The 25707-nt window shown below is 56.9% G+C and overlaps 4 protein-coding genes across 17 annotated transcripts; 2 read left to right on the forward strand and 2 right to left on the reverse strand.

The window, feature by feature from the left end:
* The first annotated feature begins 9 nt into the window (after positions 1-9).
* On the forward strand, positions 10-4058 carry TRIP6 (thyroid hormone receptor interactor 6). Its single transcript, XM_015538215.2, has 9 exons — positions 10-503; positions 759-886; positions 979-1104; positions 1398-1775; positions 2089-2182; positions 2283-2452; positions 3133-3311; positions 3566-3686; positions 3798-4058. Exons 1-9 carry the CDS (start codon positions 395-397, stop codon positions 3927-3929), a joined length of 1437 nt encoding a protein of 478 aa, XP_015393701.2. The 5' UTR covers positions 10-394; the 3' UTR covers positions 3930-4058.
* An 849-nt stretch (positions 4059-4907) lies between these two features.
* On the forward strand, positions 4908-17779 carry SRRT (serrate, RNA effector molecule). 7 transcript variants are annotated; one of them, XM_042971335.1, is made up of 20 exons: positions 4908-5211; positions 5468-5607; positions 9785-9913; positions 10180-10326; positions 10561-10773; positions 12611-12780; positions 12911-13095; positions 13308-13406; positions 13906-14023; positions 14215-14372; positions 14681-14742; positions 14857-14935; positions 15209-15397; positions 15697-15870; positions 15979-16132; positions 16404-16597; positions 16790-16946; positions 17159-17248; positions 17368-17494; positions 17599-17779. In XM_042971335.1, exons 2-20 carry the CDS (start codon positions 5486-5488, stop codon positions 17672-17674), a joined length of 2643 nt encoding a protein of 880 aa, XP_042827269.1. In that variant the 5' UTR covers positions 4908-5211; positions 5468-5485; the 3' UTR covers positions 17675-17779. The 7 variants fall into 7 exon arrangements, with proteins under 7 accessions (XP_042827269.1, XP_042827273.1, XP_042827267.1 ...); XM_042971339.1 differs by having other exon boundaries at positions 10585-10773; positions 14218-14372; XM_042971333.1 differs by having other exon boundaries at positions 4909-5211; positions 17147-17248.
* A 37-nt stretch (positions 17780-17816) lies between these two features.
* Positions 17817-18801, reverse strand: UFSP1 (UFM1 specific peptidase 1 (inactive)). Its single transcript, XM_007073914.2, has one exon. It carries the CDS (start codon positions 18374-18376, stop codon positions 17948-17950), a length of 429 nt encoding a protein of 142 aa, XP_007073976.1. The 5' UTR covers positions 18377-18801; the 3' UTR covers positions 17817-17947.
* A 269-nt stretch (positions 18802-19070) lies between these two features.
* On the reverse strand, positions 19071-24739 carry ACHE (acetylcholinesterase (Cartwright blood group)). 8 transcript variants are annotated; one of them, XM_042972270.1, is made up of 5 exons: positions 24674-24739; positions 21997-23076; positions 21147-21631; positions 20236-20405; positions 19821-20123 (listed from the first exon to the last, which is right to left on the reverse strand). In XM_042972270.1, the coding sequence occupies exons 2-5, from the start codon at positions 23053-23055 to the stop codon at positions 19996-19998; spliced, it is 1842 nt and encodes a 613-aa protein (XP_042828204.1). In that variant the 5' UTR covers positions 23056-23076; positions 24674-24739; the 3' UTR covers positions 19821-19995. The 8 variants fall into 8 exon arrangements, with proteins under 8 accessions (XP_042828201.1, XP_007073975.1, XP_042828204.1 ...); XM_042972268.1 differs by lacking the exon at positions 24674-24739 and adding an exon at positions 23379-24476; XM_042972269.1 differs by lacking the exon at positions 24674-24739 and adding an exon at positions 23379-24476 and having other exon boundaries at positions 21997-23079.
* Positions 24740-25707: the final 968 nt, after the last annotated feature.

The raw sequence follows: 25707 nt of genomic DNA on the forward strand, positions 1-25707 counted from the left end.
GGAGAGATCTGTATGGGGGAGTGTGGGAAAGAGCAGCGCTGGAGCGTCCCAGCAGCGAGGTGGCCACGTGCAAGACTTGGGGCGCCAGCCTGGGGGCACTGGTAGAACCGGAGGCTGCCGTGGAAAGTCCTCCCAGCTCGGCAGGAGGGGGCTGACTGGGGGAGGGACGGCGGTTTAGGGCCTAGGGGGCCACGTGACCCTCCCCCAGGAATGCGGTGACGTCACCGGGGGCGTGGCTGTCCCCAAAATTGGGGAGGAAGGGGAAAAAAAAAAAGCCAGAAAAAGTTTCTTTCCTGGAGTCCTAAACGAGGTGTGGGACGGAAGAAGGGGTCAAGACCAGAGGCTTGGGACTACACGGGGGCCGATCGCTGTCTGGAGTCCCCTGTTCCAGGCCATGTCGGGGCCCACCTGGCTCCCCCCAAAGCAGCTGGAGCCTGCCAGAGCCCCTCTGGGAAGAGCACTCTCCCGAGGTGCCCCGGGGCCGCCGCCAGCCCACGGAGCAGGTAAAGCAGCTCCAGTGCCGCTGAGGAGGCCACTGGCCGTTCCTCGCTCACCTCTGCCTTCTGCCTCCCGCCTGTCCCTGCCACCCCTTCCCTGAAGCTCTTCCGGCTTCCTGCCGTTCCTGCTCCTCCCGCTCCCTTCTTGGACCCCAGGTGTGGGGGGGAGGGGAGATGAGGGACCCTAGAGCGCGGCCTCCAGAAGTGTCACCCTCCTCTCTTTCCCCATCCCCACCTTGGCTCTCTCTTCCCTCACCCCAGCACTTCAGCCCCACCCCAGGGTCAATTTTTGCCCCCTCCCATCTGAGCAGTGTTACCAGGCCCCGGGGGGACCGGATGATCGGGGGCTAGCCTGGGTGGGGTGCCATGGAGCACCCCAGCGCTCACAGGTGAGAAACTGGAATTGGGGGGTGGGGGGGCGGGAGGTGTGGGCACCCGGGACAGGTGATTTGACTTCTCCCTGCTTTTGCTTCATCCCCAGGGGCTCCCCCAAGACAGGGGGGCCTTGCGCCCAGGAAGTCTGGATGCTGAAATAGATTCGCTGACCTGCATGCTGGCTGAACTGGATGGAGGTCGTGGTCATGCCCCACGGCGGTCAGACCGGCAGGTGACCCACTGGCCTGCCTTGTCCCTCCCCTGCTCCTTGTCTCCTGCCCTCCTCCCCACTCCCTAGTTTGATCCCTTCTCTAGATTTTCAGTCTAGCCCAGCCCTCTCTGTGTGAGTGATACACACAGGAGCGTGGAAGAAGCTGGCCCACCAGAGCCTACCAGGTTGTCTACCTCTTGAGGATGAGCCCTTGTCAAAGACCAGTGGTTATCTCGGGGCCGCACAAACGGGGGCTTCCACAGGTGTGCGTCCTGGAATGGGTCTGCTCACTCCCGGTCTGTGTTTCTCCCCAGGCTTATGAGCCCCCTCAGCCCCATGCCTACCGCACGGGCTCAGGTTCCCTGAAGCCGAACGGAGGGGGTGTTCCGATTCCTCCCCAACAGCTCTCTGCGTCCTCCTATGGGGGTCCCACTCCGGCCTCCTATGCTACAGCCAGCACCCCCGCCGGTCCTGCCTTCCCCGTGCAAGTGAAGGTGGCACAACCGGTGAGAGGCTGTGGCCCCCCAAGGCGGGGGGCCTCTCAGGCCTCCGGGGCCCTCCCGGGCCCCCACTTTCCTCTCCCAGGCCGAGGTGAAGTGTGGGGGGCTGGCTACAGGAGCCACCGTGAGCCAGGTCCAGGGGGTAAAGAGGAGGCCGCAGGAGGAGGACGAGGTGGCAGGTACGGACCCCAGGTAAGTCCCGGGTAACTGGGATTTGGGGTCCTCACAGACAACTGGATACTGATTGGGTGGGCGTGGGTGGCGTCTAATGCCCTTGTTGTCAGAGGCCTGTCGGGTTGGTGCTCTGGGTGAGCACGCTGTGCTGGTCAGAAAATATAAGAGGGCAGGGCTAGGGCTGTTCACTGGCTCCTGAGGTGTGCCCCTGGGCCCGGCGCTGAGACCTTCTCAGATGAGACTTCTGGGTGGAATTGCCTGGTCACCTTCAGGAAGTTTGACAGCACAGAGAGCTAGAGGTAGGGCTGAACCCCTGATTCCCTCCTCTCAGGTCCCCCTGAGCCAGCCTCCTGAAGAGGAGCTTGAGAGGCTGACCAAGAAGCTGGTGCACGACATGAACCACCCTCCCACAGGGGAGTACTTTGGTGAGCTGACCCGAGGTGGGAAGGGGGCTGGAGAGTCAGAGGGCCAGAGAATCTACCTTTCTCTTCTGTACTGACTCACCTTGTCCTTCCTTGTCCCCAGGGCGGTGTGGTGGCTGTGGAGAAGATGTGGTTGGGGATGGGGCTGGGGTTGTGGCCCTGGACCGTGTCTTTCACGTCGGCTGCTTTGTGTGTTCTACGTGCCGGGCCCAGCTTCGGGGCCAGCATTTCTATGCCGTGGAGAGGAGGGCGTACTGTGAGAGCTGCTACGTGGTGAGTAGGTGGGCTGGGGGTGTCAACAGCAGGAGACAGGGGGCTTCCATCTAAGGTGGGGACCATATGCCCGAGCCCCATAAAAGGTACAGAGCTCAAAGTGGGGGGGGCACTAAACTGACACATAAGAAGGGAGGAATTATAAAAGTTGCTAAATACTGGCTGCTGGAGGGAAAGGACAATGGTCCCTTACAAATGCCAGACATTTTAGAGTTAAGGGAATGTGTTAAATTCCCACACCGCCACCCCTGTGGAGCACCTATGACTACTGAAGGAAACTGAAGCTGAGACTAAGTCACTTATCTGGGAGGCTGCTGTGCTAGGACTTCTACGCAGATCTGTTCAAGGCCACTTTTCTTTCTTTTTTTTTTTTTTTTTAACGTTTATTTATTTTTGAGACAGAGAGAGACAGAGCATGAATGGGGGAGGGTCAGAGAGAGGGAGACACAGAATCTGAAACAGGCTCCAGGCTCTGAGCTGTCAGCACAGAGTCTGACGCGGGGTTCGAACTCACGGACCGTGAGATCATGACCTGAGCCGAAGTCGGACGCTTAACCGACCAAGCCACCCAGGCACCCCAAGGCCACTTTTCAATGAATCTCTTGCAGGGGGCTACATAAGCAGATGGGTGGGCCAGCGGGCCTCCCCAGCCCCAAACTTCCTACCCTCCTTCCTGTTAGGCCACCCTGGAGAAGTGCTCCACATGCTCCCAACCCATCCTGGACCGGATCCTACGGGCGATGGGGAAGGCCTACCACCCTAGCTGCTTTACCTGTGTGGTGTGCCACCGTGGCCTTGATGGCATCCCTTTCACGGTGGATGCCACCAGCCAGATCCACTGCATTGAGGACTTCCACAGGTCAGGCTGGGTCTCCCACCTTTGTCTCAGATGTCTGACCTTCCCCATCTTCCCCACTTGTCCTTCATGCCCCAGCATTGGTCTCCCACCCCTGGCCTGGTCTCTTTCTTGTTAACATCACTCTCTTTTCTAAGATCTAAGACCATACCCCTGGTCTCTCCTGTTCCCTCGTGTATCCTACCTTCTCTGGGCTCCATGGTTAGTCCCCTCCAACCCTGGGGCTTGACAGCCTCCTTGGTTCCCTCCTGACCCAGGAAGTTTGCCCCACGATGCTCAGTATGTGGTGGGGCCATCATGCCTGAGCCAGGTCAGGAGGAGACCGTACGAATCGTTGCTCTGGATCGCAGTTTTCACGTTGGCTGTTATAAGTGCGAGGTCAGGGGGCCTGGGCAAGGGGAAGCGGGGGTTCTTGGAGTCTGGGGTGCTGGATATGGTAGAACCCAGGGATCCAGGCCCGATAGAAAGGTGTTGCTTCTGTCTCAACAGGAGTGTGGGCTGCTGCTCTCTTCCGAGGGTGAGTGTCAGGGCTGTTACCCGCTGGATGGGCACATCTTGTGCAAGGCTTGCAGTGCCTGGCGCATCCAGGAGCTCTCAGCCACCGTCACCACTGACTGCTGAGTCTCCCCAGAAGCACCTGTTGCATTCTCCCACCCTCCCTGACATCTACCCTTACAACTTTGTCACCAAATGCTGTCTCCTCTTCCTCCAATCATGAAATAATAATCCCTCAAGAGTTTACAAAACCCACTGAAGCGTGTTGTCTCATCTGATTCTCACAGCAGCCTAACACACGCACAACTGTTGCACCTCCCTGCGTTTTTATAGAAGTGATCTCAGATGACATGATTCCCAAATGGCAGTACCAAGGTCAGAGCCTGGGTCTTCTTGGTCCTAGTCCTGGTTTTTGGCAACTACACTGTACACCCTCTCCCCGTGCTGGGAGTGAGCTGCGGCATGCTCCAGGGAGGCAGCATCTCCTACTCTTAAGCCTCACACTCCACTCCCTGAACAAGGACTTGGGTGTTATCTCCCGGGTGGTGATGCATTTAATCTGGGGCAAGCCAGACTCCCCCTGTTGATCAAGACTTCAACCTATAGCCTATCCCAACCAAGCATTGGTTGGGGATAAGACAGATTTGCCGGTTTTGCTTACAAGACGGGGCGCCTCTGTTGAGATACAGCAGTCACAGGGCTTTGCATATGGTGCATACTGAGGCAGCAAAAAGCCTGGTTCTCTGCTGCACCACAAAATGGTGGGAGATGCTTTAAAATGGTTGCTCCACCCCGCTAAACGCCTGCATTCCCCAACTCCCCGCCCTGCGCCAGGAGGAGAAAACCGCCCCGATGAGGTCAGGAGGCGGCCAAGCAGGCTGGCTGGGGGGACAACTGGACACGAGCTGGTTCAGACCCCGGACGCATCCGAGTGACAACGACCTTCGACCTCAACGGGAGGACGCGCTCCTTCACGCCCATAAGGCTCCACAACCCGGCCGAGGTTTCGCTTGGTCCACCTCGGCTCCCGTAATTTCTCTCGTCCGCGCGCAGTTCTCGTTCCAGAGAGCACGCGAGACTTCCGGTCCCCGCCCCTTCCCATCATCCCGCGGTGCTCCCAGCCTCTCGCTGTGTGCTTTAAGTTCCAGTTCAGGCCGCGGGGGACTACTTTATGGTTGGGGCCCTGTCCCGACGGTGACGCAGGCGCAGCGCGAGCGGCGCGCGCCGACCGCCCATCCCCGGCTGTCCCACTTTTCTTCTCGTCTCCTCGGCCTCCTCGCTGAGAGCCTCGCGTCGCCCTCTCACCGTCCGCGCCGCCCTCGTCGCGCGCCCGAGGCGAGAGGCGGGCCCAGGTCTCCCGGAAAACTAGCCCGCGGGACCGCGAGACTAACGGCCGCGAAGCTCCCAGGTGGGGGAGGGGCGGGGCCTGGAGAGTCGGGGCTGCGGCGGACGGGAGGGAGGGGGTTCGGGCGGGCGTGGGCAGGGAGTCCCTGGGGGCGAGTGTCGGAGCCGTCCACCTGCGCGGGAAGAGGGCTTGGGATGGCGGGGACAGTGGAAGGCTGGCCTTTGCGGAGGGAGGCGGGCGTGCTGCCCCGGAGCAGCTCTGGATCCTTTCCTGCCCTGGTCATTGTTCCGCACCCTGACCACCCCTGTCCGGGCTCCAGGCCCCCTCACACCGCACCATGGGGGACAGTGACGACGAGTACGACCGAAGGCGCAGGGACAAGTTTAGAAGAGAGCGCAGCGACTATGACCGTTCTCGCGAAAGAGATGAAAGACGTCGAGGAGACGATTGGAATGACCGGTAAGACTTCCTTTTCTTAGTTTTCTCTCCCTATCTCATTCTTTTGCACTCCTCCCTCGTTGCATTGCCTTTATTCGTTATATAGGGCGAACCACATGAAGTCGCTTATGCTTGACCGTTTCCGGTCGGTCAACCTATTCGCTGTTTGCCAAAGAGCTAGCTAGCTATGGCTTGATTTTGAAACGTATATGAGGTCAAAGCAGTAGACCTAAGAGTTGGGGTATGAAGAAGTAATGTTTTTAAAATGCATGCATTTTCTTGTTTGTAAATTACTCCTCAAAGGTGTGGATTCATAGGAAGTAACGCTTTCGAATTGACTTAACTTGGAGAGGTTGTCAGATCAGACCGGTTCCCTGGCAAAATATGGTTAAATATCTTGTAGTTGTCTTCCCTAAAATCGGAAAGAGTTCTTTGGACAGTGATGGTTAGGTTAGTTGGTTAGGTTTGACTTAGCTAGTCATTAGTTTTCTGGGATGTTCTGGAGTTAATTATCATTAAGGTGTTTCCACAGAGAGAGGTGATTTCAAACAAACTAATGAAGTTAAGGGCAACCGCGCAAAATTTTGTAAATATAAAGGACACCACGAATCTAATCAGCAATATCAGTGCTGATGACGCTTGATTTGGAAACATTACCAGAAAAAAAAAAAAAAAAAAAGCTTGAGGTGACTTAGTGTAATAGTATTTAGTCATTCAGTGTCATTTTGAAAAAACAGTTCGGGAAATCATTCAATTTGTATCTCTTCGCTGGGGGGACTGTGGCTCTTTGTTTTCCCTGGTTTCTCTAAGAAAGAAGAAAATTAAAATTGTTCTGAATTCTGAAGATAGGTAGGGAGTGTTTGTTGTAATTAAAGAGTTTATCTCTGGAGCTTGGAGTGGGGGGCAAAATGGCCTTGGGTGTGCCCTGCAGTCGAGTGTATGTAAGAGATCATCCTAAAGATGGTTAAGCGTTGAAGGAACAGATCTTAGAACGGAGGGGAGAGTAGAGGTGGAGGTTATATGTCAGAGCTGCAGGAAAGTGGCCCTTAGCAAGACTTGGAAAGATGATTGAGAATTCCCCAGACACAGATTGAGTGAATAGTTTGGAGTTGGGGACATAACATTGTGTGCAGAAAAGAACCCATAGTCTAGTTTTTTTAGGGTAGTACTTCTCAAAATGTGGTCCACAGACCCTCGGGATCTGTGGTGTTATAACTATATTTTTCATAGTAACTTGAAGGAGTATGGTCATTTTCTCTGTTGGTTCATAGTATTGGGGGGAAAACCATTTGGTGTCTTAGTGCAAATAAAGGCAGTGGCACCAAACAGTTAAAAAAAAAAACAGACAAAACGGGTTCACTTAACGTCCTTGATGAAGCAGTAAAAATTTTAAATTCTGTTAAGTTGAATTCTTGTCTATGTGTCTCCGTAACACACGCGATGAATGAGAAATCTGCATGAAGCATTTATGCAGCGTATAGGAGTACAGTGGTTATCTCAAAGAAGAGCTGAGTTTGGAGTTGAACTAACAGGTGTGTGGTTGTTTTGGTGAGATGTCATTTTTACCTGAACGAAAGATTATTGGACAGTGGTTATTCCTGTTTGGGTATTTGAGAGACATTTTTTTGAAAAAAGACTAAGGATCTATGTTATTTCAAGGAAAATTGTTAGCTTTGTTGCCAGTGAGGAAGTGGAACTTGGCAGTGAAAATTGAAATTTTAGAAAACTTTTATCTACCAGTGTGAGTTTGACAGCCTCCCATTACTTTAAGACTTTTCTGATGAGCTAGGTGGTAATACTAATAAATATAATGTTTTGATATTGTATAATGAAATGTGCCAAGATCCATTCACAGAGCAAGATAGAACAATGGATTTAAATGTAGCAGAGTAGAAAATGTTCCTTGTGGGACACCTGGGTGGCTCAGTAGTTAAATGTCCAAGCCTTTTTTTTTTTTTTTTTTAATTTTAACGTTTGTTTTTGAGAGGGGGCGGGGGTAGAGAGTGTGTGAGTGGGAGAGGGGCAGAGAGGGGGACAGAAGATCCAAAGTGGGCTCTGTGCCGACAGCAGAGAGCCTGATGTGGGGCTCGAGCTCACAGACCACTCAAGAGAGATCATGACCTTGAGCCTAAGTGGGCTGCTTAACCGACTGGCTGTCCAGGTGCCTTAAACGTCCAACTCTTGTTTTCGGCTCAGGTCATGATCTCACAGTTTGCGATATTGAGCCCCTCCTCTGCCTCTGTGCTGACAGCATGGAGCCTGCTTGGGATTCTCTTTCTCCCTTTCTCCCCCTCCCTTGCTCTTGCATGCACCTGCTCTCTTTCTCTCTCAAAATAAGTAAATATTTAAAAAAAAAGGTGAGGGGGGGGCTGCCTAGGTGGCTCATTCAGTTGAGCGTCCAACTTTGGCTCAGGTCATGATCTCATGGTTTGTGAGTTTGAGTCCTGCGTCGGGCTCTGTGGTGACAGCTCAGAGGCTGGAGCCTGCTTTGGATTCTGTGCCTCCCTCTTTCTCTGCCTCTCCCCTGCTCATGCTCTGTCTCTCTTTGTGTCAAAAATAAATATAACCGTTAAAAATAATAATAAATAAATAAAAGAAACTATCTCTTGTCAAGTTTTGGGTAGTATCAAAGAATATTCCTAGTTTCTTGAGAAGACTATTAAAAGGATTCCCTTTTCCATCTGCCTATCTGTGAGGCTAGATTTTCTTCATATTTTCAACCAAACAATGCATTACAGTAGATTGAATGTAGAAGCAAATGTGAGAATCCAGCTGTCTGTATTAAGCCAGGCCTTGAAAAGATTTGTTAAATGTAAAAACAATGTCACGTTTCTCATTAAATGTTGTTTTGGAAAATAGCTGTATTTTCATAAAAGGATGTAATTTATGTTGATATGTAACTTCACAATTAATAGGTGTTAATTTTTTGTTTTAGTTTCTTTATTAACGTTTTTGGTTTTTTTGAGAGAGAGCGAGTGCGAGCGAGCAGAGGAGGGGCAGAGGGAGAGGGAGGCACAGAACCCGAAGCAGGCTCCAGGCTCTGAGCTGTCAGCATAGAGCCCGAAGTGGGGCTCAAACCCACGAACCGTGAGATCGTGACCTGAGCCAAAGTCGGACGCTCAACTGACTGAGCCACCCAGGTGTCCCTTTGTTTTAATTTTGAGTATAGTATTGATGCCATCCACATAAGCAGAAACTCTTCGATGTGCGCAGTAACGTTATTTATTTTTTAAATGTTTGTTTACTTTTGAGGGAGAGAGTGTGTGAGCGGGGAAGGGGCAAAGAGAGGGAGATAGAGAATTCCAGTGAGGCTGTGCTGTCAGCGCAGAGCCTGATGCAGGGCTCAGACTCAGGAACCGTGAGATCATGACCTGAGCTGAAACCAAGAGTTGGATGCTTAACTGACTGAGCCACCCAGGTGCCCCTGCACAGTAATTTTAAAGAGTGTAAGGTGGGGATGGGGGACCCAAGACCAAAAGTTGGAAAACTGCTGGGTTAGAACAAAGGATTTTCTTTTTAAGGTTGGGATGGAGGTGGTGGGTGACTAGTGGAGAGGCTGGAATGACAGACACCAGGAGCCGAGGTTATGAAGAGTGTTGTACACTGGCATTTAGCAAGGAAGGGCATGGCTTGATCACCTCTGTGTTTGAGACAGATCGCTTTGACAGTAGAGGAGTGGGAGGGACCAGAGGTGGATACACTGATGTTGTGGTTACAGGAGAGAGGACCAGGGTCAGGGCACAGGGACTAGGGAAGTTGGCGGGCAGGGCAAGGAAGAGGAAAGCCTTGATAGGCACTGAGGCAGAGGATTAAGAAACCAGTAACAAACGAGGGGTGAGGGTGACACTTGAGAAGTCGGATACCTGGTGATGTGCTGATACACCCGAGAGTGGGAAACGGGACGAGGAAGGCAAGCCTGGGCTCGAAGTGGTAGAAATGACAGGCTCAGTTCTGACCTGAATTTGAGGTGGCAGTGGCCATCCTAGTGGTGGGTGTTTGGTGCTGGTCTGGAGGAACAGGTGGACAGCCATCAGTGTGCGGGTGACGGCTGAAGCGATGGCGGTAGGCAAGTTTTTTTCTGTTTAGAGAATGGTTTTGTAATTGTAGGCTTTTAGTCTGGTGTCTCAGGATAGGAAGGGCACGTCTAGGAGTGTAAGCCGGCTGTGTCCTCTGACCGTTACTTGTTCTTAATCGCCAGAGAGTGGGACCGTGGCCGGGAGCGCCGCAGTCGGGGTGAATATCGGGACTATGACCGGAATCGGCGAGAGCGCTTCTCTCCTCCCCGCCATGAACTCAGCCCCCCACAAAAGCGCATGAGGCGAGACTGGTGAGGTGGCAACGGTTTCTCTGCCTTCTCTCCTTAGCCTCAGTTCCACCGGGCCTTGGCTGTCTGTTGGCACTTTGGCTGAGGACTGTGTCATTTCCTTTCCTATAGGAAGTTGGAGGACTTCCTATAAACCCCCCTTTTTTTGTCCCTTTAAACCCTTGGGTGAGAGCCCACATTCCGTATGCCCCTTCCTCTGTCCCGTCTTCCTTCGTGCTCTGGAGACATGATGCCCTTCTCTGTCTGACTTTTGTGTCCCCTACCCTCAGGGATGAGCACAGTTCTGACCCATACCACAGTGGCTATGAGATGCCCTATGCTGGGGGGGGTGGGGGCCCAACTTATGGCCCCCCTCAGCCCTGGGGCCACCCAGACGTCCACATCATGCAGCACCATGTTCTGCCTATCCAGGCCAGGTAAAGACCTGGGGTTCTGGGGTTCCTGGGAAAAGGGAGTTGTTAGGTACGGGGGGTGGACTGGGGTTGCCAGAGACCGCAGCCAGAGCCAGGAAGTGGGTTAGGTACAGAGGGGTGCCTGTGGGGGCGGGAAGCAGTTGGTGCCTATGGTGTGTGTCCGTCGTGGGCAAAGGAAGGGGGCAGCTGGCTACCTCGGCCCCCCCATCCCCCCCACCCTCTTCCCCCACAACCAAGACTTCCTGACCGGGCCCCCCCCAGGCTGGGCAGCATCGCAGAGATTGACTTGGGTGTGCCACCACCGGTGATGAAGACTTTCAAGGAGTTTCTCCTGTCGTTGGATGACTCTGTGGACGAGACCGAGGCCGTAAAGCGTTACAATGACTATAAGCTGGATTTTCGAAGGCAGCAGATGCAAGATTTCTTTTTGGCTCATAAAGATGAGGAGTGGTGAGTGCCCCCGTTTTCCTCCTGTCTGTTCCCTAGCATGTGTCCCCTGGCCCCGCCAGTGGAGCCTGCAGCCCTGTCCTCTCCCATTTTCCCCGATCCAGAACTTCCTGGGGGCGGGGGATGGGAAGGACAACAGCATTGGCTGATGGGTTCTCCTCCTCACTTCACCGTCTGCCACGGCCTCCCGCCCCACCTCGCTTCCCCTCTGTCCTCAGTGAGTGGGACACCTCCAGGCAGCTGGCCAGAGCCACCTGTTCCCTTGGGGCAGCAGACAGACTGCTTCCCACTTGCTGGTATTGGGTCATTGTCATCCCTGATCGCCGGGACCCTGTGTGGCTGTGGTGTTCTCCCAAAAGCAACGAGTGAATCCAGACAAGAAAAAGCAAAGATCTCAGGGTCGTTTGACAGAAAAGAATTTTGAATTTTTTTTCCTTTTGTGGATGTTTTGATTTTAATCAACCATCTTTTCCCCCCTTCCTGCTCCTCCTCCTCCTCATCCTCTTTCTGCTCCTCCTCCTTGAAAAGAGCCAGAACTGGGAACTACACCCGCTCATCGACGGAGCTCGGAGCAAACCCACCTCCACCCCCACCATACCCAGCCCATACATGAGCCCCCTGGGCTGAGCCGCGCTGCCCCGGCCAGGCAGACAGGCAGGGCACCGCTGTGCACAATGCAGCGGTTTAGCTGAATGTGATTGCTCAGGCAGCTAGTCAGTCAGGGCCCCCACCGCGGAGCCCCGCGGGGGTGGGGCATCTGGGCCGGGACGCCCCAGCCAGGAGCCAGCCGGTGGCCCACCTGCCAGCATGGGCCCTGGGCGCGGCTAGTTAAATCTTGAGCTCTGTTTGACCAAGCGGCCAAGGTAAAGATCCTGGAGGTGACGCCTGCGGCTTTCCTTTCCTCTCACGCTCAACTTGTGGTTCTGTTTTGTCTGTCACTGTTCCCTCTTTCTTCTTTCTCTGTGTCCTGGTCTCATTCTCTCATGTACCTTTTGTTCTTTCTTTGTCCCTGTCCTTGCACCTCACTTAACATTTCTTTCCTCTGGTTTTTTCAGTTTCTCTGACCTTTAGTTGTTTTTCCCTTTGTTTTCGATTTCTGGGACTTTCTCACACTTTCCTTTTCTGTTTTTTCTCCTACTCCTTTCTTCTGCGCCCCCCCCCCCCCTATTATAAATGTTTCCTTTTCATGCTCCACCCTGATCCTCCTCCCGCCTCTCTCTCCCCCTGTGGGCAGTACCTGAGGTTACAAGGGCACTTCAGTTTCTCCCTTTGGTCTTTTCCTGTCCCTCCACCATCTCCTTTTCTTCCCGAGGGGGGAGAAAGCTTTTCTGCCTTTTTTGGCTTTTCCTGTCTGGTGCATTTCAGGTTTCCCTCTGTCTTCCACCTAGGGATGGAGGGAGTTGGTGGGAGCAGTCCTTTTAATTACTCTAGTTTGGGTTTTACAAGGAGAGGGAGGTTCTTTGGGGCCTACTATTTCCTTAGCCTTCCTCTTGGAAGCTTTGGGAAACTACACTTTTTCAAGTTAGTGTTTCCCAGAGACTCAGGGCGATCATTCTGCCTCTCTAACCCTGGCCTCTCCCTGTAGTCGTTGCTCTTCCCAAATCCAGAGCTCTTAGTTCCTGGCTCTCCCCCAAATCTTCTCCGAGCAGAACTTCTGGTTCCTTTTGGGGGTATTGGGTGGTTCTAGTGCACCCCTCTCCCCAGTCTTTCTGCTTTCATGGTTTTATGTGGGTGTGAGAGGATGGGGGCTAAGCCCTGACTTTCCTGGGCCCCTCCCCATGTCCTGGCCCTGGCATCCAGTGACTATTTTGTCTCTTCCCCTCCCCACTTCCTTTCCCAGGTTTCGGTCTAAGTACCACCCAGATGAGGTGGGGAAGCGTCGGCAGGAGGCCCGGGGGGCCCTGCAAAACAGACTGAGGGTATTCCTGTCCCTCATGGAGAGTGGCTGGTTTGATAATCTTCTCCTGGACATAGACAAAGCTGATGCCATTGTCAAGATGCTGGATGCAGGTGTGTAGATTGGGAGGGGAAGAGGGTGTCTGGTAACCAAGATCTTGGTTGGGAAATAGAAGTCCATTGACAAACCAGAGGCAGAAGGTCACAGCCCTGGGATTGTGACCTCTGCTCCCTTTGTTGGCAGCTGTGATTAAGATGGAAGGAGGGACGGAGAACGATCTGCGCATCCTGGAGCAGGAGGAGGAGGAGGAGCAGGCGGGAAAGCCTGGGGAGCCCAGCAAGAAAGAGGAAGGCCGGGCTGGACCAGGCCTGGGGGACGGAGAGCGCAAGGCCAATGATAAGGACGACAAGAAAGAAGACGGCAAACAGGTCTGCGGGCTGGGCTTGCTGGGTGTTGCCTGTGAGCACCTGGGGAGGAGAATAGAGCAGCTTCCGTGGTGGAGGTGGGGGGACCGGAAGGTTGTATCCTGGGTCCAGGGAGAGGTGGAGGCAGACTTCTGGGCTCAGCTGTAGGGGAGGGGCGGGGCTCTGATACAGATTGAAGGGAAGATTGACATGCCTGTGATTGTCTTTACCTGCAGGCTGAAAATGACATTTCTAATGATGACAAAACTAAGAAATCTGAGGCTGATGGGGACAAGGAAGAGAAGAAAGACGACTCTGAGAAAGATGCCAAAAAGGTAGGGTAGGGGCACCTGGTGACTCAGTCTGTTGAATGTCCAGTTTTGGCTCAGGCCATGATCCTGTGGTTTGTGGGTTCAAGTTCGCATCAGGCCCGCTGGTGTCAGCACAGCCTGCTTTGGATCCTCTGTACCCCTCTCTCTGCCCCTCCCCGCTTGCACTTTCTCTCTCTCTCAAAAATAAATCTTAAGGGCGCCTTGGTGACTCAGTCAGTTAAGCGTCCAACTTCGGTTCAGGTCATGATCTCACAGTTCACGAGTTCAAGCTCCACGTTGGGCTGTGTGCTGACAGCTGAGTCTGGAACCTGCTTCAGATCCTGTGTCTGTCTCTCGCTGCCCCTCCCCTGCTCATGCTCCGTTTATAAAAAAATAAAACATTGAAAAAAATAAATTTAAAAAAGTCTTAAAAACAAAAGTAGGGTGTTTCTTGCTCGGGGGTCAGTGTCAGGACTGGGGTCCTGGCTATCTGACTCCCCTTGTCTTGCTGTGCCTCTCACAGAGTAGCAAGAAGCGGAATAGGAAGCACAGCGGTGATGACAGCTTTGATGAAGGCAGTGTGTCCGAGTCGGAGTCCGAGTCCGAGAGTGGCCAAGCTGAGGAAGAGAAGGAAGAGGCTGGTAGGTTTTATTTTCTGTTTCTGTTCCCTTCTCTTCCTACTGAATAGGGGTAGGGGAGGTGACGGTGGGTGAAATTGATAAAGGAGGGGGGGCCTTTGGGGAGATGACGTAGCAGGAGTTTGACAGCTTCTCTATCTTCCCTTTCAACATTGACAATAAAAATTCACCAACTCCCACCGCTTCCTGCATAGAAGAAGCACTCAAGGAAAAGGAGAAGCCCAAAGAAGAAGAAAGGGAGAAGCCTAAGGACACTCCGGGGCTGGAATGTAAACCCCGTCCCCTCCATAAGACTTGCTCCCTGTTCATGCGCAACATCGCACCCAACATCTCGAGGGCAGAGATCATTTCTGTGAGTGGGGAGAGCGCTACTGGGGGCAGGAATGGCATCCGGGCTCCATCTTTGGTGGTGGGAAGAAGATAATCTGGCTCTGCTTCTAACACATCCCTATTTCTCTAATAGGGAAGCCCCCTTCTCGCGGGCCTGTGTCTTTTGTGGGCAGGCCCTGGTTGCATCATTGCTCTTAACGTCCTTTGTTGGTTTTTCCTTGCTTGAGTAAAGATTCAAAGACAATTTTAGGGTTCTGAGGACATGGGGACTAGAGGAAGAAGTGTAACGTTGACTCGCTCAGTGGGGTTTCTGTTCCTCTGCTTTTCCAGCTTTGTAAAAGATACCCCGGCTTCATGCGTGTGGCACTGTCAGAACCCCAGCCTGAGAGGAGGTGAGGAATGGAGAGAAGAGTGACCCTGGATACCCTGGAGATAAGGTGCAGGGGAGCGCTAATGGCCAGCATCTCCTCCACCAGCCAGGATTATGCTGACCCTTTCTTTTGTAGGTTTTTCCGCCGCGGCTGGGTGACCTTTGACCGCAGTGTTAACATCAAAGAGATCTGTTGGAACCTGCAGAATATCCGAGTAAGTGCGGAATGGGCTCTCAGTTGCACACAACCTCGGATTCCTTTGTTCTTTGATTCACCCGTCGAGCCCCCTATTCCATCCACTCAGTCTGCTCACATTAAGAATATGCTGTTGTCTCTGGGCTGGGCTCTGGGGCTGTTACTGCGAGTAAGACCTCTCTGGTCCCTTTTCTCCGTGAGCTCAGTCTAATCACTGATCTAATTAGTAGGCCAGTCTTTGAGTTGCTGCTTTTTGGGGCAAGTGTGTTGGTAAGCTTTTTGTTCCCTCCAGCTCCGAGAGTGTGAGCTGAGCCCTGGTGTGAACAGAGACCTGACCCGTCGAGTCCGCAACATCAATGGCATTACCCAGCACAAGCAGATCGTGCGCAACGACATCAAGTTGGCAGCCAAACTGATCCATACGCTGGATGACAGGACCCAGCTCTGGGCCTCTGAGCCTGGGACACCTCCTCTGCCAACAGTCAGTGACTCCCCGTGGAACTCTTTCAAAAGCAGTCATGTCGTCTGCTTGGGCACCTCTGGTCTTGTCTCACTTGATCTGTAGTGTTGACCCCTTGTACTTGGGCTATCTGGGCAGCACCTCCAGCTTCCAGCAGGACAGGTTGGCATTAGTGATGATTTGCTAGGGATAGAATGAATAAAAAAAGACAAACAATGAAACAGTGGTAATAGGCCCAGCGAACCCCGGATTCCTTTCTGCTTCACGTGAAGAGGTTCCTGGGCTTCTCTGCCTCACCTGTTCTTTTTCCTCCCCACCAGAGTCTGCCCTCCCAGAACCCAATCTTGAAGAATATCACGGACTATCTGATTGAGGAAGTGAGCGCGGAGGAGGAGGAGCTGCTCGGGAGCAGTGGGGGGGCCCCCCCTGAGGAGCCCCCTAAGGAGGGGAACCCGGCAGAGATCAACGTGGAGCGGGATGAGAAACTGATCAAGGTGCCCGCAAGAGCAGAGTGTGGCAAGAGCAGGCGGGCAGGATCCTCCTGGTTGAGAGCATCGGAGGGGCAAGAGTGTGGTGAACTCACAGCTCCTCATTTCTCTTAGGTTTTGGACAAACTCCTCCTCTATTTGCGCATCGTGCATTCCCTGGATTATTATAACACGTGCGAGTACCCCAATGAGGATGAAATGCCCAACCGCTGTGGCATCATCCACGTTCGTGGGCCCATGCCACCCAACCGCATTAGTCATGGAGAAGGTGGGCTCCCAGCTTCCCCAGTCCTGATTCCCCTTTGGTTTCCCTTTCTCTTCAGCTGCCTCTGGCCTTAGATGTGTTTGGATAGCAGTGCCCTGCCACCCTCTCCTTTTATCCCCTCCTTTTTGATTGTTGATGCCCAGCGTGGGGCTTAAACTCACAACCCTGAGATCAGCAGTCACGTGCTGTAGTGACTGAGCCAGCCAGGTGCCCCTGTCTCTCATTCCTTGCTTCTGGCTCCTCTTTCCAACCTGTCGTCTGTTCCAAACCGCAGTGCTAGAGTGGCAGAAGACATTCGAGGAGAAGCTGGCTCCACTGCTGAGTGTACGGGAATCTCTTTCAGAGGAAGAGGCTCAGAAGATGGGTCGCAAAGACCCTGAGCAGGAAGTGGAAAAGTTTGTCACCTCTAACACTCAGGAACTGGGCAAGGATAAGTGGCTATGCCCTCTCAGTGGCAAGAAATTCAAGGTCTGGGATGTTAGGGAGTTGTGCGCTAGACCTGTGGGAGGAGGGGGTGGAGCCAGAAGCCTCCTCAGGCCTGGGGAGGAATGGGCTCCGTGGAATAGGTGGGGTGTGTGTGTGTGTGTGTGTGTGTGTGAGAGAGATCATCCTTCCACGTTGCTTGCCGTGTTCTGACTGACCCTTTTCCTCTTTACTCAGGGCCCTGAGTTTGTACGCAAACATATCTTCAACAAGCATGCAGAGAAAATTGAGGAAGTGAAGAAGGAGGTGGCGTTTTTTAACAACTTTCTCACTGATGCCAAGCGCCCAGCTCTGCCCGAGATCAAGCCAGCCCAGCCACCTGGCCCTGCCCAGAGTAAGATACGATCCATGAGGGTCTGCCACATTCCCTCGACCTTGACTACTCAAGGACTCTGGTTCTCATACCTTGTGGTCCTCTGAAAACTTGTATCCCACTCTCAGGCCATATTCCTAAAAGCCAGTTGTCATTCCCCATTGCCTCCTCTCCCCCCCCCCCCCCCCCCCCCGCAGTAATTCATGTTCCTGTCCATGTTGTACTCCCCCCAGGCCTGACCCCGGGACTCCCCTACCCACACCAGACTCCACAGGGCCTGATGCCCTATGGTCAGCCCCGGCCCCCCATCTTGGGCTATGGAGGTAAGTATAGGAGGGACATGAAAAGGCTTGGTGGACTATGAGGGGCTGGGAGGAAGGGAACTTAGCCAAGGTGTAGTTGAGGTCACAGGTTTTTGACTCAACACTGATCTTGCTCATAGCTGGTGCCGTCCGCCCTGCAGTCCCCACGGGAGGGCCTCCATACCCTCATGCCCCCTATGGTGCTGGTCGAGGGAACTATGATGCCTTTCGAGGCCAAGGAGGTTATCCTGGGAAGCCTCGAAACAGGTGAGAATGAGCTAAGATGTGATGTGCAAGCTTTCTTGCCCTCTTTAAGCTCTTTTAGGGACCTTCAACTCTCCTTCCATCTTACCTCTTTTTTTATTTCCCAGGATGGTCCGAGGAGACCCACGGGCTATTGTGGAGTACCGTGACCTGGATGCTCCAGATGATGTGGATTTCTTTTGAGCTTTTCCTCATTCCTCGTATCGTCTATACTTGTGACTGCCTCCTCCCATCCAGTTGAGAATTTTTTGTACTTTCAACCCTACTGCCAATAAAAGCACTTCCATAGTGGCTGTTTATTACATACCACCCCAAATTCTACCCCCCCCCCCCCCAAGATGGGCTCGGGCCATCCATTTTATGGACTTCAAAGGCCCAGAGTAGCTTTTACGTTTCACAAAGGGGGTAGGTGACTGTGTTTGGGGCCAGAGACCTCTCAGTTCTGGGACCTTAGCCTCAGTCCAGTGCGTGCTGCTGCTTTTGGGAGTTGCGGCTGGTCAAACACAGGTTGTAGAAGGAGTTGTGGTCAAAGGCTGTGCCCACCTCTCTCCATCCCACCCACCCAGCAGCCTGCAGTTCACTAGGGTTTTTCGCGGCACCCCAGAAGTGAGGGTCCAATATCAGAACATAGGCTTCCGTGCCTGATCCCAGGCAAACCCCCAGCAAGGCCTTGGACTGGGCGTCCGCATCCCCCCCAACCATTACAGGCCCCCCGCCCCCTGCGAAGTGGGAGTAAAGCCTCTCCAGTTCCCCCTGAAGCCCTGCTCCACGGGGTATGTGACATAGGCGCCCCTGGGGCCCTCCGAAGTGGTCGAGACAGAGACTGGCTTCTACACAACCGATCCAGCTCTGGGAGCCCCGGAACCCGGGGGGCTTGTCGCCCATGTCCTCCAGGGCCGCCTGCACTTCGGCCAGCCCGGGCACGCCCGCGGGCCGACCCTCTGGCCATGAGCACAGCGTCTGCAGGGTGCGGTAGCCGCAGCCCCAGCCCCGGTCGTCCAAGCCGTCGCAGCCGTAGTGATAGTAAAGGTAGTGGCCCGAGAGGAGGGCCAGGCGAGCGGGACCGCGGGCGGGCGGGGCCAGGCCCAGGTGGACGTCCTTCAGCGGCTCCAGGGCGGTCGGCGGGCGCGGCGGTGGCCGAGACCAGGCTGATGTGTCCTGGCGGCGCGGAGGGAACTCCGGCTCCAACTCTCCCTCTCCACCCTGGGTGTTGGGCTAGTCGCAGGCAGGACCGGCGTGCGGGCTCTGCGGACGCTCTCGCCCGGTCTCCGGTGGCGGCAGCAGAGGCGCGGCCCGCGTGGGCTGAGAAGACAGCGATCCCCGAGGCTCCCACAATGCACCGCCGCACGGCCGTCGTGGTTACTGCGCGGGCGCGAGCCCCGCCTCCTGGGGCGGGGCGGGGCGGTGGGAGCGGGCGCGCTCCGCCCCACTACAGAGATCCGCAAGTTCACCTGGCTCTGCACCCGCCCCTCCGTCTACTCAGTCCTGGTGTTTGAGGCCCTCTCCCCGCTCCCTAGTCGTGCACACTCCTGTGGCTGTAACAGTTTATTGGCAGCCCAGAGGGGCCAAGGCACCGCGGGGGGTTGGGGGGGTGGGTGGAGGGGGGCTCGGCCCGAAACATGCAGAGGACGGGGAGCCTCCGGGGAAAGTCGGGGAGGAGGGCTTCTCTGTGTTATATCCCAGCCCTTAAATAAATAGTATATACAGCTAGGGGGCCGGGCGGGGCGGGCAGGGCGGGGAGACGTGGGGGTCCAGTCTGGGTCACAGGTCTGAGCAGCGATCCTGCTTGCTGTAATGGTCAAACTGGTTCTTCCAGTGCACCATGTAGGAGCTCCAGCGGTGGAACTCTGCCTTCCACTGGCGCTCCGCCTCGTCCAGCGTGTCTGCGGCCAGGGCGCCCGGCAAATGGGTTGGAGGAGGACAAGGGGAAGGTCGGGGAACGTACAAGGTGGGGGGCGTGAGTTCAGGAGGATACAAGGAGAACGCAGGATGGCACGTAGGACGGTGGAAAGAGGACCAGAAGAATACGCGAAAGACGAAGACCAGAGGAAGGATGAGGGTGGAGGCGGAGCCAGAGAAGGATGGCGGGAAGGAAGGCGGAGGGAGGAGAAAATGACCGGAAGATAGGGGGGCAGCAAGGATCAGAAGAGGGAGGATCCGTGGGTTGGTGGGGAAAAGAGAAGAGACAGAAATGGTTGACGGTTATAGCCCCTCAAGGGGGTGCTATCTAGCTCCTGGCCCTCCCTCTCCGCCCCCCCCCCCCCCCCCCCCCCCCCCCCCCCCCCGCTCAGGCTCCAAATAATTCCATTTAAACAACAGAGTCGTGTGGGTCCCTGAGACGGGTCATAAGTCACCACCCCCTCGCAGCACTGGCCAGTTTGAGTCTCTCTGTTTGAGGAAGGAGGGTGCGCTGGGTCGGAGATCCCTGAGTGGGGCCCTTCCCCACTGTCCGACCACTCATTAGAGGAGGGGCCCCCTGAGGCCGGAGGGGTAAGTGGCCTCGGTCACAGCCGCAGGAGTCGGGAGAGGAGGAGGAAGAGGAGAAGAAGGAGGGGCAGGGAAAGGCCGGGCCTGGGCCTCGGGGCAGCCTCCCCGTGGGCGGGGCCTGAGCAGGTGCTGGGAGCCTTCGAGGCTGGGGGGGGAGAAGAGAGGGGTTACACCCGGCCCGCTCCCACTCCCCTCTCTCTCTTCACTCCCCCTTTCTGCCCTCTCCCGCCAGCCCCTGCCCGCTGGCCCCTGCCTACCGGTTGCGCTGAGCAATTTGGGTAGGAAGCGGTTCCAGAAAGCGCAGGCCTGGGCGCGCAGCCCTCGCCGAACCTCCAGCGGCCGCAGGTCCAGGCTCACATACTGCTGCGCGCCCGCCGTGTATGGTGGCCACTGCGGGACTTTGGGGTCTCGGGGGTCATTGGGGTCCCTTCGGAAGGAAAGGGCAGGCTCAGCCTGGGGCAAGCCTGCCTCCCCCTCCCCTGCCCTTGGGGCTGTGGCCTGGAGACCCAGAGCAGGAGGAGGCGGGCTGCTTCCTGACCTCCCCCCACCCCCCGCCGTGCCCTTTTTTGCTCCGTGGAGAGCCCATCCCCTCCTTCCCACCACCGCCTTAGGCCCTCCTTCTGGTCTCCCGAATCCCCCATCATCTGGAGCCATCCCTTTCCTCTGCCCTCCCTCTTTCTGCCTTTCCTTGTTTTACCCCTCCATCTTTGTCTTTGTTTCTCCGCTTAAAAAACTGAGCCCTTACTATGTAACCAGGCCCAGTCCTCTTTCTTACAAACATCTTGTTTGCTTTTGCCAACACCCATGTGCTGTCCGATTTCCGGTCCCCTTGTTGGGACAGGTAAACTGGTGTGTGAGTATCCATGCATATGTGCATGCCACACAGCTGCCACAATCACCACTGGGCCGATTGAATCCAGTTCTGTACAGTTCAAGCTCCTCAGTACTATGGTAACTCCTTTGTCTCCTTGTCTCTCTTTTCTTTGCTTCCCTCCCCCTCTGTCCTGGTCTCTTCAGGAGCTGCCTCCCTGCTGTCCTCTCCAGTCTCCTCTCTTTTGTGAACTTTCCCCCCCTCTCTGGCCCGGTCTCTGCTTGTCTGCCTCTCCCTGTGTCCCCTGCTCTTGCTTCCCTGGCTCCCGGAGGCCCTCCTCCCCTCAGTACTACTGACCCTGTGCGGGCGAAGTTGGCCCAGTATCTCATCAGTCGCTGAGCAAAGGTTCTCTCCTCGGCGGTATAGTTTAGCGAGGGTTCCAGAGGGAGCCCAAAGATGAACTCGATCTCGTAGCCATGGGGCACCCCCATCCAGAGGGGCCAGGAGAGCGTAGACGCACGGTGTTCAAAGATGTAGGCATAGACCCGAGCACCTTGGGCAGCCAGTCGCCCAGCCAGCTGGGCCACGGGGCACACGACATTGTGATCACCCACCACATCACTCATGGCCTCTCTCAGGCGTGCGGGGTCCTCAGGGTTCAGCCAGTCTGTGTAATGCAGGACCACAGCCTCGGCAGCTAGGTCACTCGCCTGGGGGACCCCGACCCTCACCCCGGCCAGGAACTGGGCCCGGCTGATGAGAGATTCGTTGTCTTTGCTGAAGCCTGGGGCCCCGTAAACCAGAAAATAGGAGCCCTCATCCTTCACCACACCCACCAGCACCTGGGGGGACAGGATGGAGGAAGGGGGCGGGGTGGGGGGGGCACAGACAGACAGGCAGACAGAAACAGATGGACAAAGAGCCAAAGAGAGCAATAGTTATAGACCCAGAACCACGGAGGAAGAGACTATAAGGTTGGGGAAGGGACAGAGAGAAAGAGAAAATGTACCCACGTTTCCTTTTCTCTCCGTCCCACTGACCACCCTGGGATCTGAGGTCTCAGGGAGGAGGGTTTGGCCAGGGGCCAGAAGCCCAGGCCTTTGGGAGTTGGGTCTTGAGGTGCCTTCATGCCTGGGTCCCTGGGGGTGTGGGGTACGGGAGAACAGGCCTAGAGGAGTCAGCTCCACCCCGTCCAGCCACTAGTCACCTGCAGGCCGTGGAAGTCTCCAGCATTGATGAGGGCCTCGGGTGTGTCACTGAGGAAGTCTCCATCCACCACGGGCACGAAGGAGAAGCGGAAGACACTTTCCTGAGGCAGCACGTGCCACTCGTGGTCCACCAGATCCTGAGCTGGCCGTGTCCTCAAGCAGGCGACCAGCTCTGTGTCATTGCCACCGGCACCGCCGGGGGGACAGCCTACGAGGCGTGCCAGCAGTGTGGCCCTGCGGCGGGCCTCTCCCACACCCACTGTGGCCCAGGGGCCATTGGGTGCACCACTCTGTAGCACAGCCCTGTGGAACAGGCCCCGGCTGGGAGGCGACAGCAGGTGCATGCCCACCGAGGCGGCACCAGCGCTTTCCCCAAACAGAGTCACTGACATTGGGTCTCCTCCGAAGGTTGCCACGTTGTCCTGTACCCACTGCAGTGCCAGCCTCTGGTCCAGTAGACCCACGTTGCCTGGGGCCTCCCGGCTCCCTGGTAGGGCCAAGAAGCCAAAGGCTCCTACCCGGTAGTTCATGGACACCAGCACGGTCCCCTCAGCCTGGGCCAGGAAGCGGCCATCATACACGTCCAGGGAGGAGGCCCCACTGTAGAAGCCACCCCCGTAGATCCAGACGAGGACAGGGGTGGGGGACGCAGGCCGGGGGTATGGTGTCCATACGTTGAGGTAGAGACAGTCCTCACTCAGCTCGCGGTTGGGGTTCCACATCTCGGTGCCCTCGAAGCCAGGGTACAAGGTGTCCACATATTGGTAGCAGACACTTTGGAAGGCTGTGGCGTCCAGCACCCCTGGCCAGGGCCGCTTGGGCTCCGGTGGCAGAAAGCGACGGGGGCCCACAGGTGGCTCTGCGAAGGGGATGCCCAGAAAAGCAGAGACAGGGCCTCCAGGGGCCATTAGGCGGACACCCCGCAGCTGGCCCCCACGGACCGTCACCAGCAGCTCTGGGTCCTCAGCCTCTGCCCCTCCTCCCAGGAGGAAGAGGAGGAGGAGAAGGATTGGGGCAGCCAGGGAGGGCATGTACAGGGGACACCAGGGGGGCCTCATGGCTGCCAGGGCAGGCAGGCTCTGCTGGGAGAAAGAAAGGCAGAGGGTGAAGGCCGGAGGCTGCCAGGAGCAAGGAGATTGATTAGGTAACACTCTTACCCAGGGGTTATCACTGAGCTGCAGAGGAGGTGGGGCAGGTTGGGAGAGAAATGGAGAGAGACAGGCAGAGACAAGGACACAGGCAGACAGGGAGAAGCAAGAGGGGACAGAGACAGGCACACAGACACAACACCCAGACAGATGAACGCAGGGAACCCAGATGAGGCCAGAGATGGGGGCAATACCTTCCCGAAGCTGCCCCACAGAGGGCCCACCACCCTCACCTCCTTCCCCCAACGGGGTGGACTGCGTTGGGCCCCGCGTGAGCAGTGTGGGCACCCACACCAGAGACCGCAGTCCACACACAGGCCACCCGACAGGGGCGGGGCCCTCACTGACGGGAGGCGCTGATGGGGAAGCTTGCGGTGGCGTGAAGGCGCAGGCTCTCTGGCGTTGGCCAGGGTCGGGGACCCTGGGGGGTGGGTTGGGCATTCAAGGGTGTGGGAGCTGCAGGTCCCGGGGCACCCCAAATCCCGCTTACTCCACACCCTGCCCCACCCTGCCCTTCCTCATCCGCTGTCCGGCACGGGGTACCCGTGGGTGCCGGTCAGCTGCGCACTCGCCTCGCCCAGCATCAGGGAACAGGCTCGTCAGCCCCGTCCCCCCCAGGACTCGAGTCCCCCATCCATCCGATGCTGAGGGGCACGCTGCCGCCAGTGGGGGGCAGTAGAGACCGAGAAAAGGACGGCGCTCCCCGCCCCGAGTCCAGGAGCCGGGAACTTGGGGCGGGGGTCTGGAGGCTCGCGGGCCTTGCGGAGGGGTCTGAAGGGCGAACCCGGACGCCTGTCTTCTCGGAGCTCCGGAGATCCCCGGCTGCAGGGGCGAGGGGGCTATTTTGGGGCAGCAGCTGCTGCGGTTCCGGCATCTCCAGCCAAGGGATCAAAATTCCCCGGGTCGGAACTCCCCCCCTCTCCCGGCGGTCACCTCTCACCCAGCCAACACCCGCCGCCCTGCGGTTGGGGGGTGGTGGTGGTGGTGCTGGAGATTAACTAGGAAACCCGAGTGAGGCTAATTATAACTCGGGGCTTCCGCTGAGCCTCCCCTTTCCCCAAAATAGAGACGGAGTCCCCGTGGGAGGGGGACGCCTGGGCCTGGAAGGGGGCTTCGGCTGGGCGCTGCGCAGGGGCGCTGCGGTTGCGGGATCTGGAGGGGGGGCAGCCAGCCCGGCGCCAGGAACCTGCGCAGCTCGGGTTCCGCCCCAAGCAGGGGGCGTCGGCCAGTGGTCTCAGACTTGGGCGGGCGGGGGAAGGGACGCTCGGGGGTCCCCACAGGAATTCCAGAGCAGAGGCGGCGGCCGGCCCCGCGGGGTGCAGGCTCCCGCGCGGGCGACCGTAAGTATTCGGCGGAGAGGCAAGAGTTAAGGATGAGTGTGGGGCGGCGGGGGGCGTCGCTGGGCAGGCCCGGGGGCGCGGGGGGCGTCCCGTTTGGGGGCCTGGATCCCTCCGAGAGCGCACATTTTCCCCCGACGCGGAATGGGCCGCGGGCCGGGGGAGGGTCCCGGCCGAGGCGGGAGACTCACCTGAGGCGGCCGAGCCGGGCCGGGCCGGGCCGCGCCGGGAGCTGGAGGCGGCCGATGTTCCCCGGCGCAGGCTGAGCCGACTCTGACAGCCGCCGCCTCCGGCCCCCCGCACACACCCCCTCCGGGCCGCACGGCGCCCCCGCCCGCCCCCGCCCCCGCCCACTGTCTCCGCCCCCGCCCCTCCCCGCCTCCGCGGGCTGCCACCTGCCCTCCCTCTCCCTCCCTCGGAGCCGAGACCCGGAGACCCCGGGGCCCAGACGGGTTCCAGTGACAGACGCCGACAGACGGACAGACACACGGTGACACGGCCGAAAGACCCGCCGCGGCGGAGCAGACACGCACAGTGTCAGACGGACAGAAGCTGCGGAGACACACGCAGACGGACACTCGCATGCAGTGACAGCTCCAGACAGTGACCGACATTCACAGACGGACGGACACACACTCGGACACACTGACAACCTCAGTCAGGGCTGGGGCTGAATAAGTGAACATCCTTGGCCACGACACGGGAGGTGGGGGTGGCATGGGAGGACTGGCACGTTGCAAGTGTGGCTGAGGACCCCCTTAGGGGAGAAGAGGTGACGTGCAACACTCCTGGGGGATGAGGGCACACCTGTGGGAATGAAGATGAGACCATGAGATCACGAGTGGAAATGAAGGGGGGGCCCACGGAAGAAGACCCTCGGGGGGGGGGAGGGAGGGGTGACTCGGGGACACCCCAGAAGGCCAAACGTGGTGGCACGCGCAAGGCTGCGGGGCGAGGCCGCACTCCGCTGCCGCAGTGGAAACTTCCGGAACCCCCGCGGGTGGGTTTGCACTGGTTCCCTGACGGGTGACCTGGGACTTTCGTCACCAGGGTCCGGTCGGGGCATGACATCACCAGACCAGGCTCTCATTGGCCGCCGCGGCCAGCAGGTGGGAGCGGCCTGGACCCGGAGCCCCCAGCCTGATCGGTAGGGCCTGAGCCGCCAGGACCCCCACGACCCACCCTCCAGAGGGTCACCCATGGGAACAGTGCGGCCGCGGCGGCG

This window comes from Panthera tigris, chromosome E3 (assembly GCF_018350195.1).
Source record: "Panthera tigris isolate Pti1 chromosome E3, P.tigris_Pti1_mat1.1, whole genome shotgun sequence".
Lineage (NCBI taxonomy): Eukaryota > Metazoa > Chordata > Mammalia > Carnivora > Felidae > Panthera > Panthera tigris.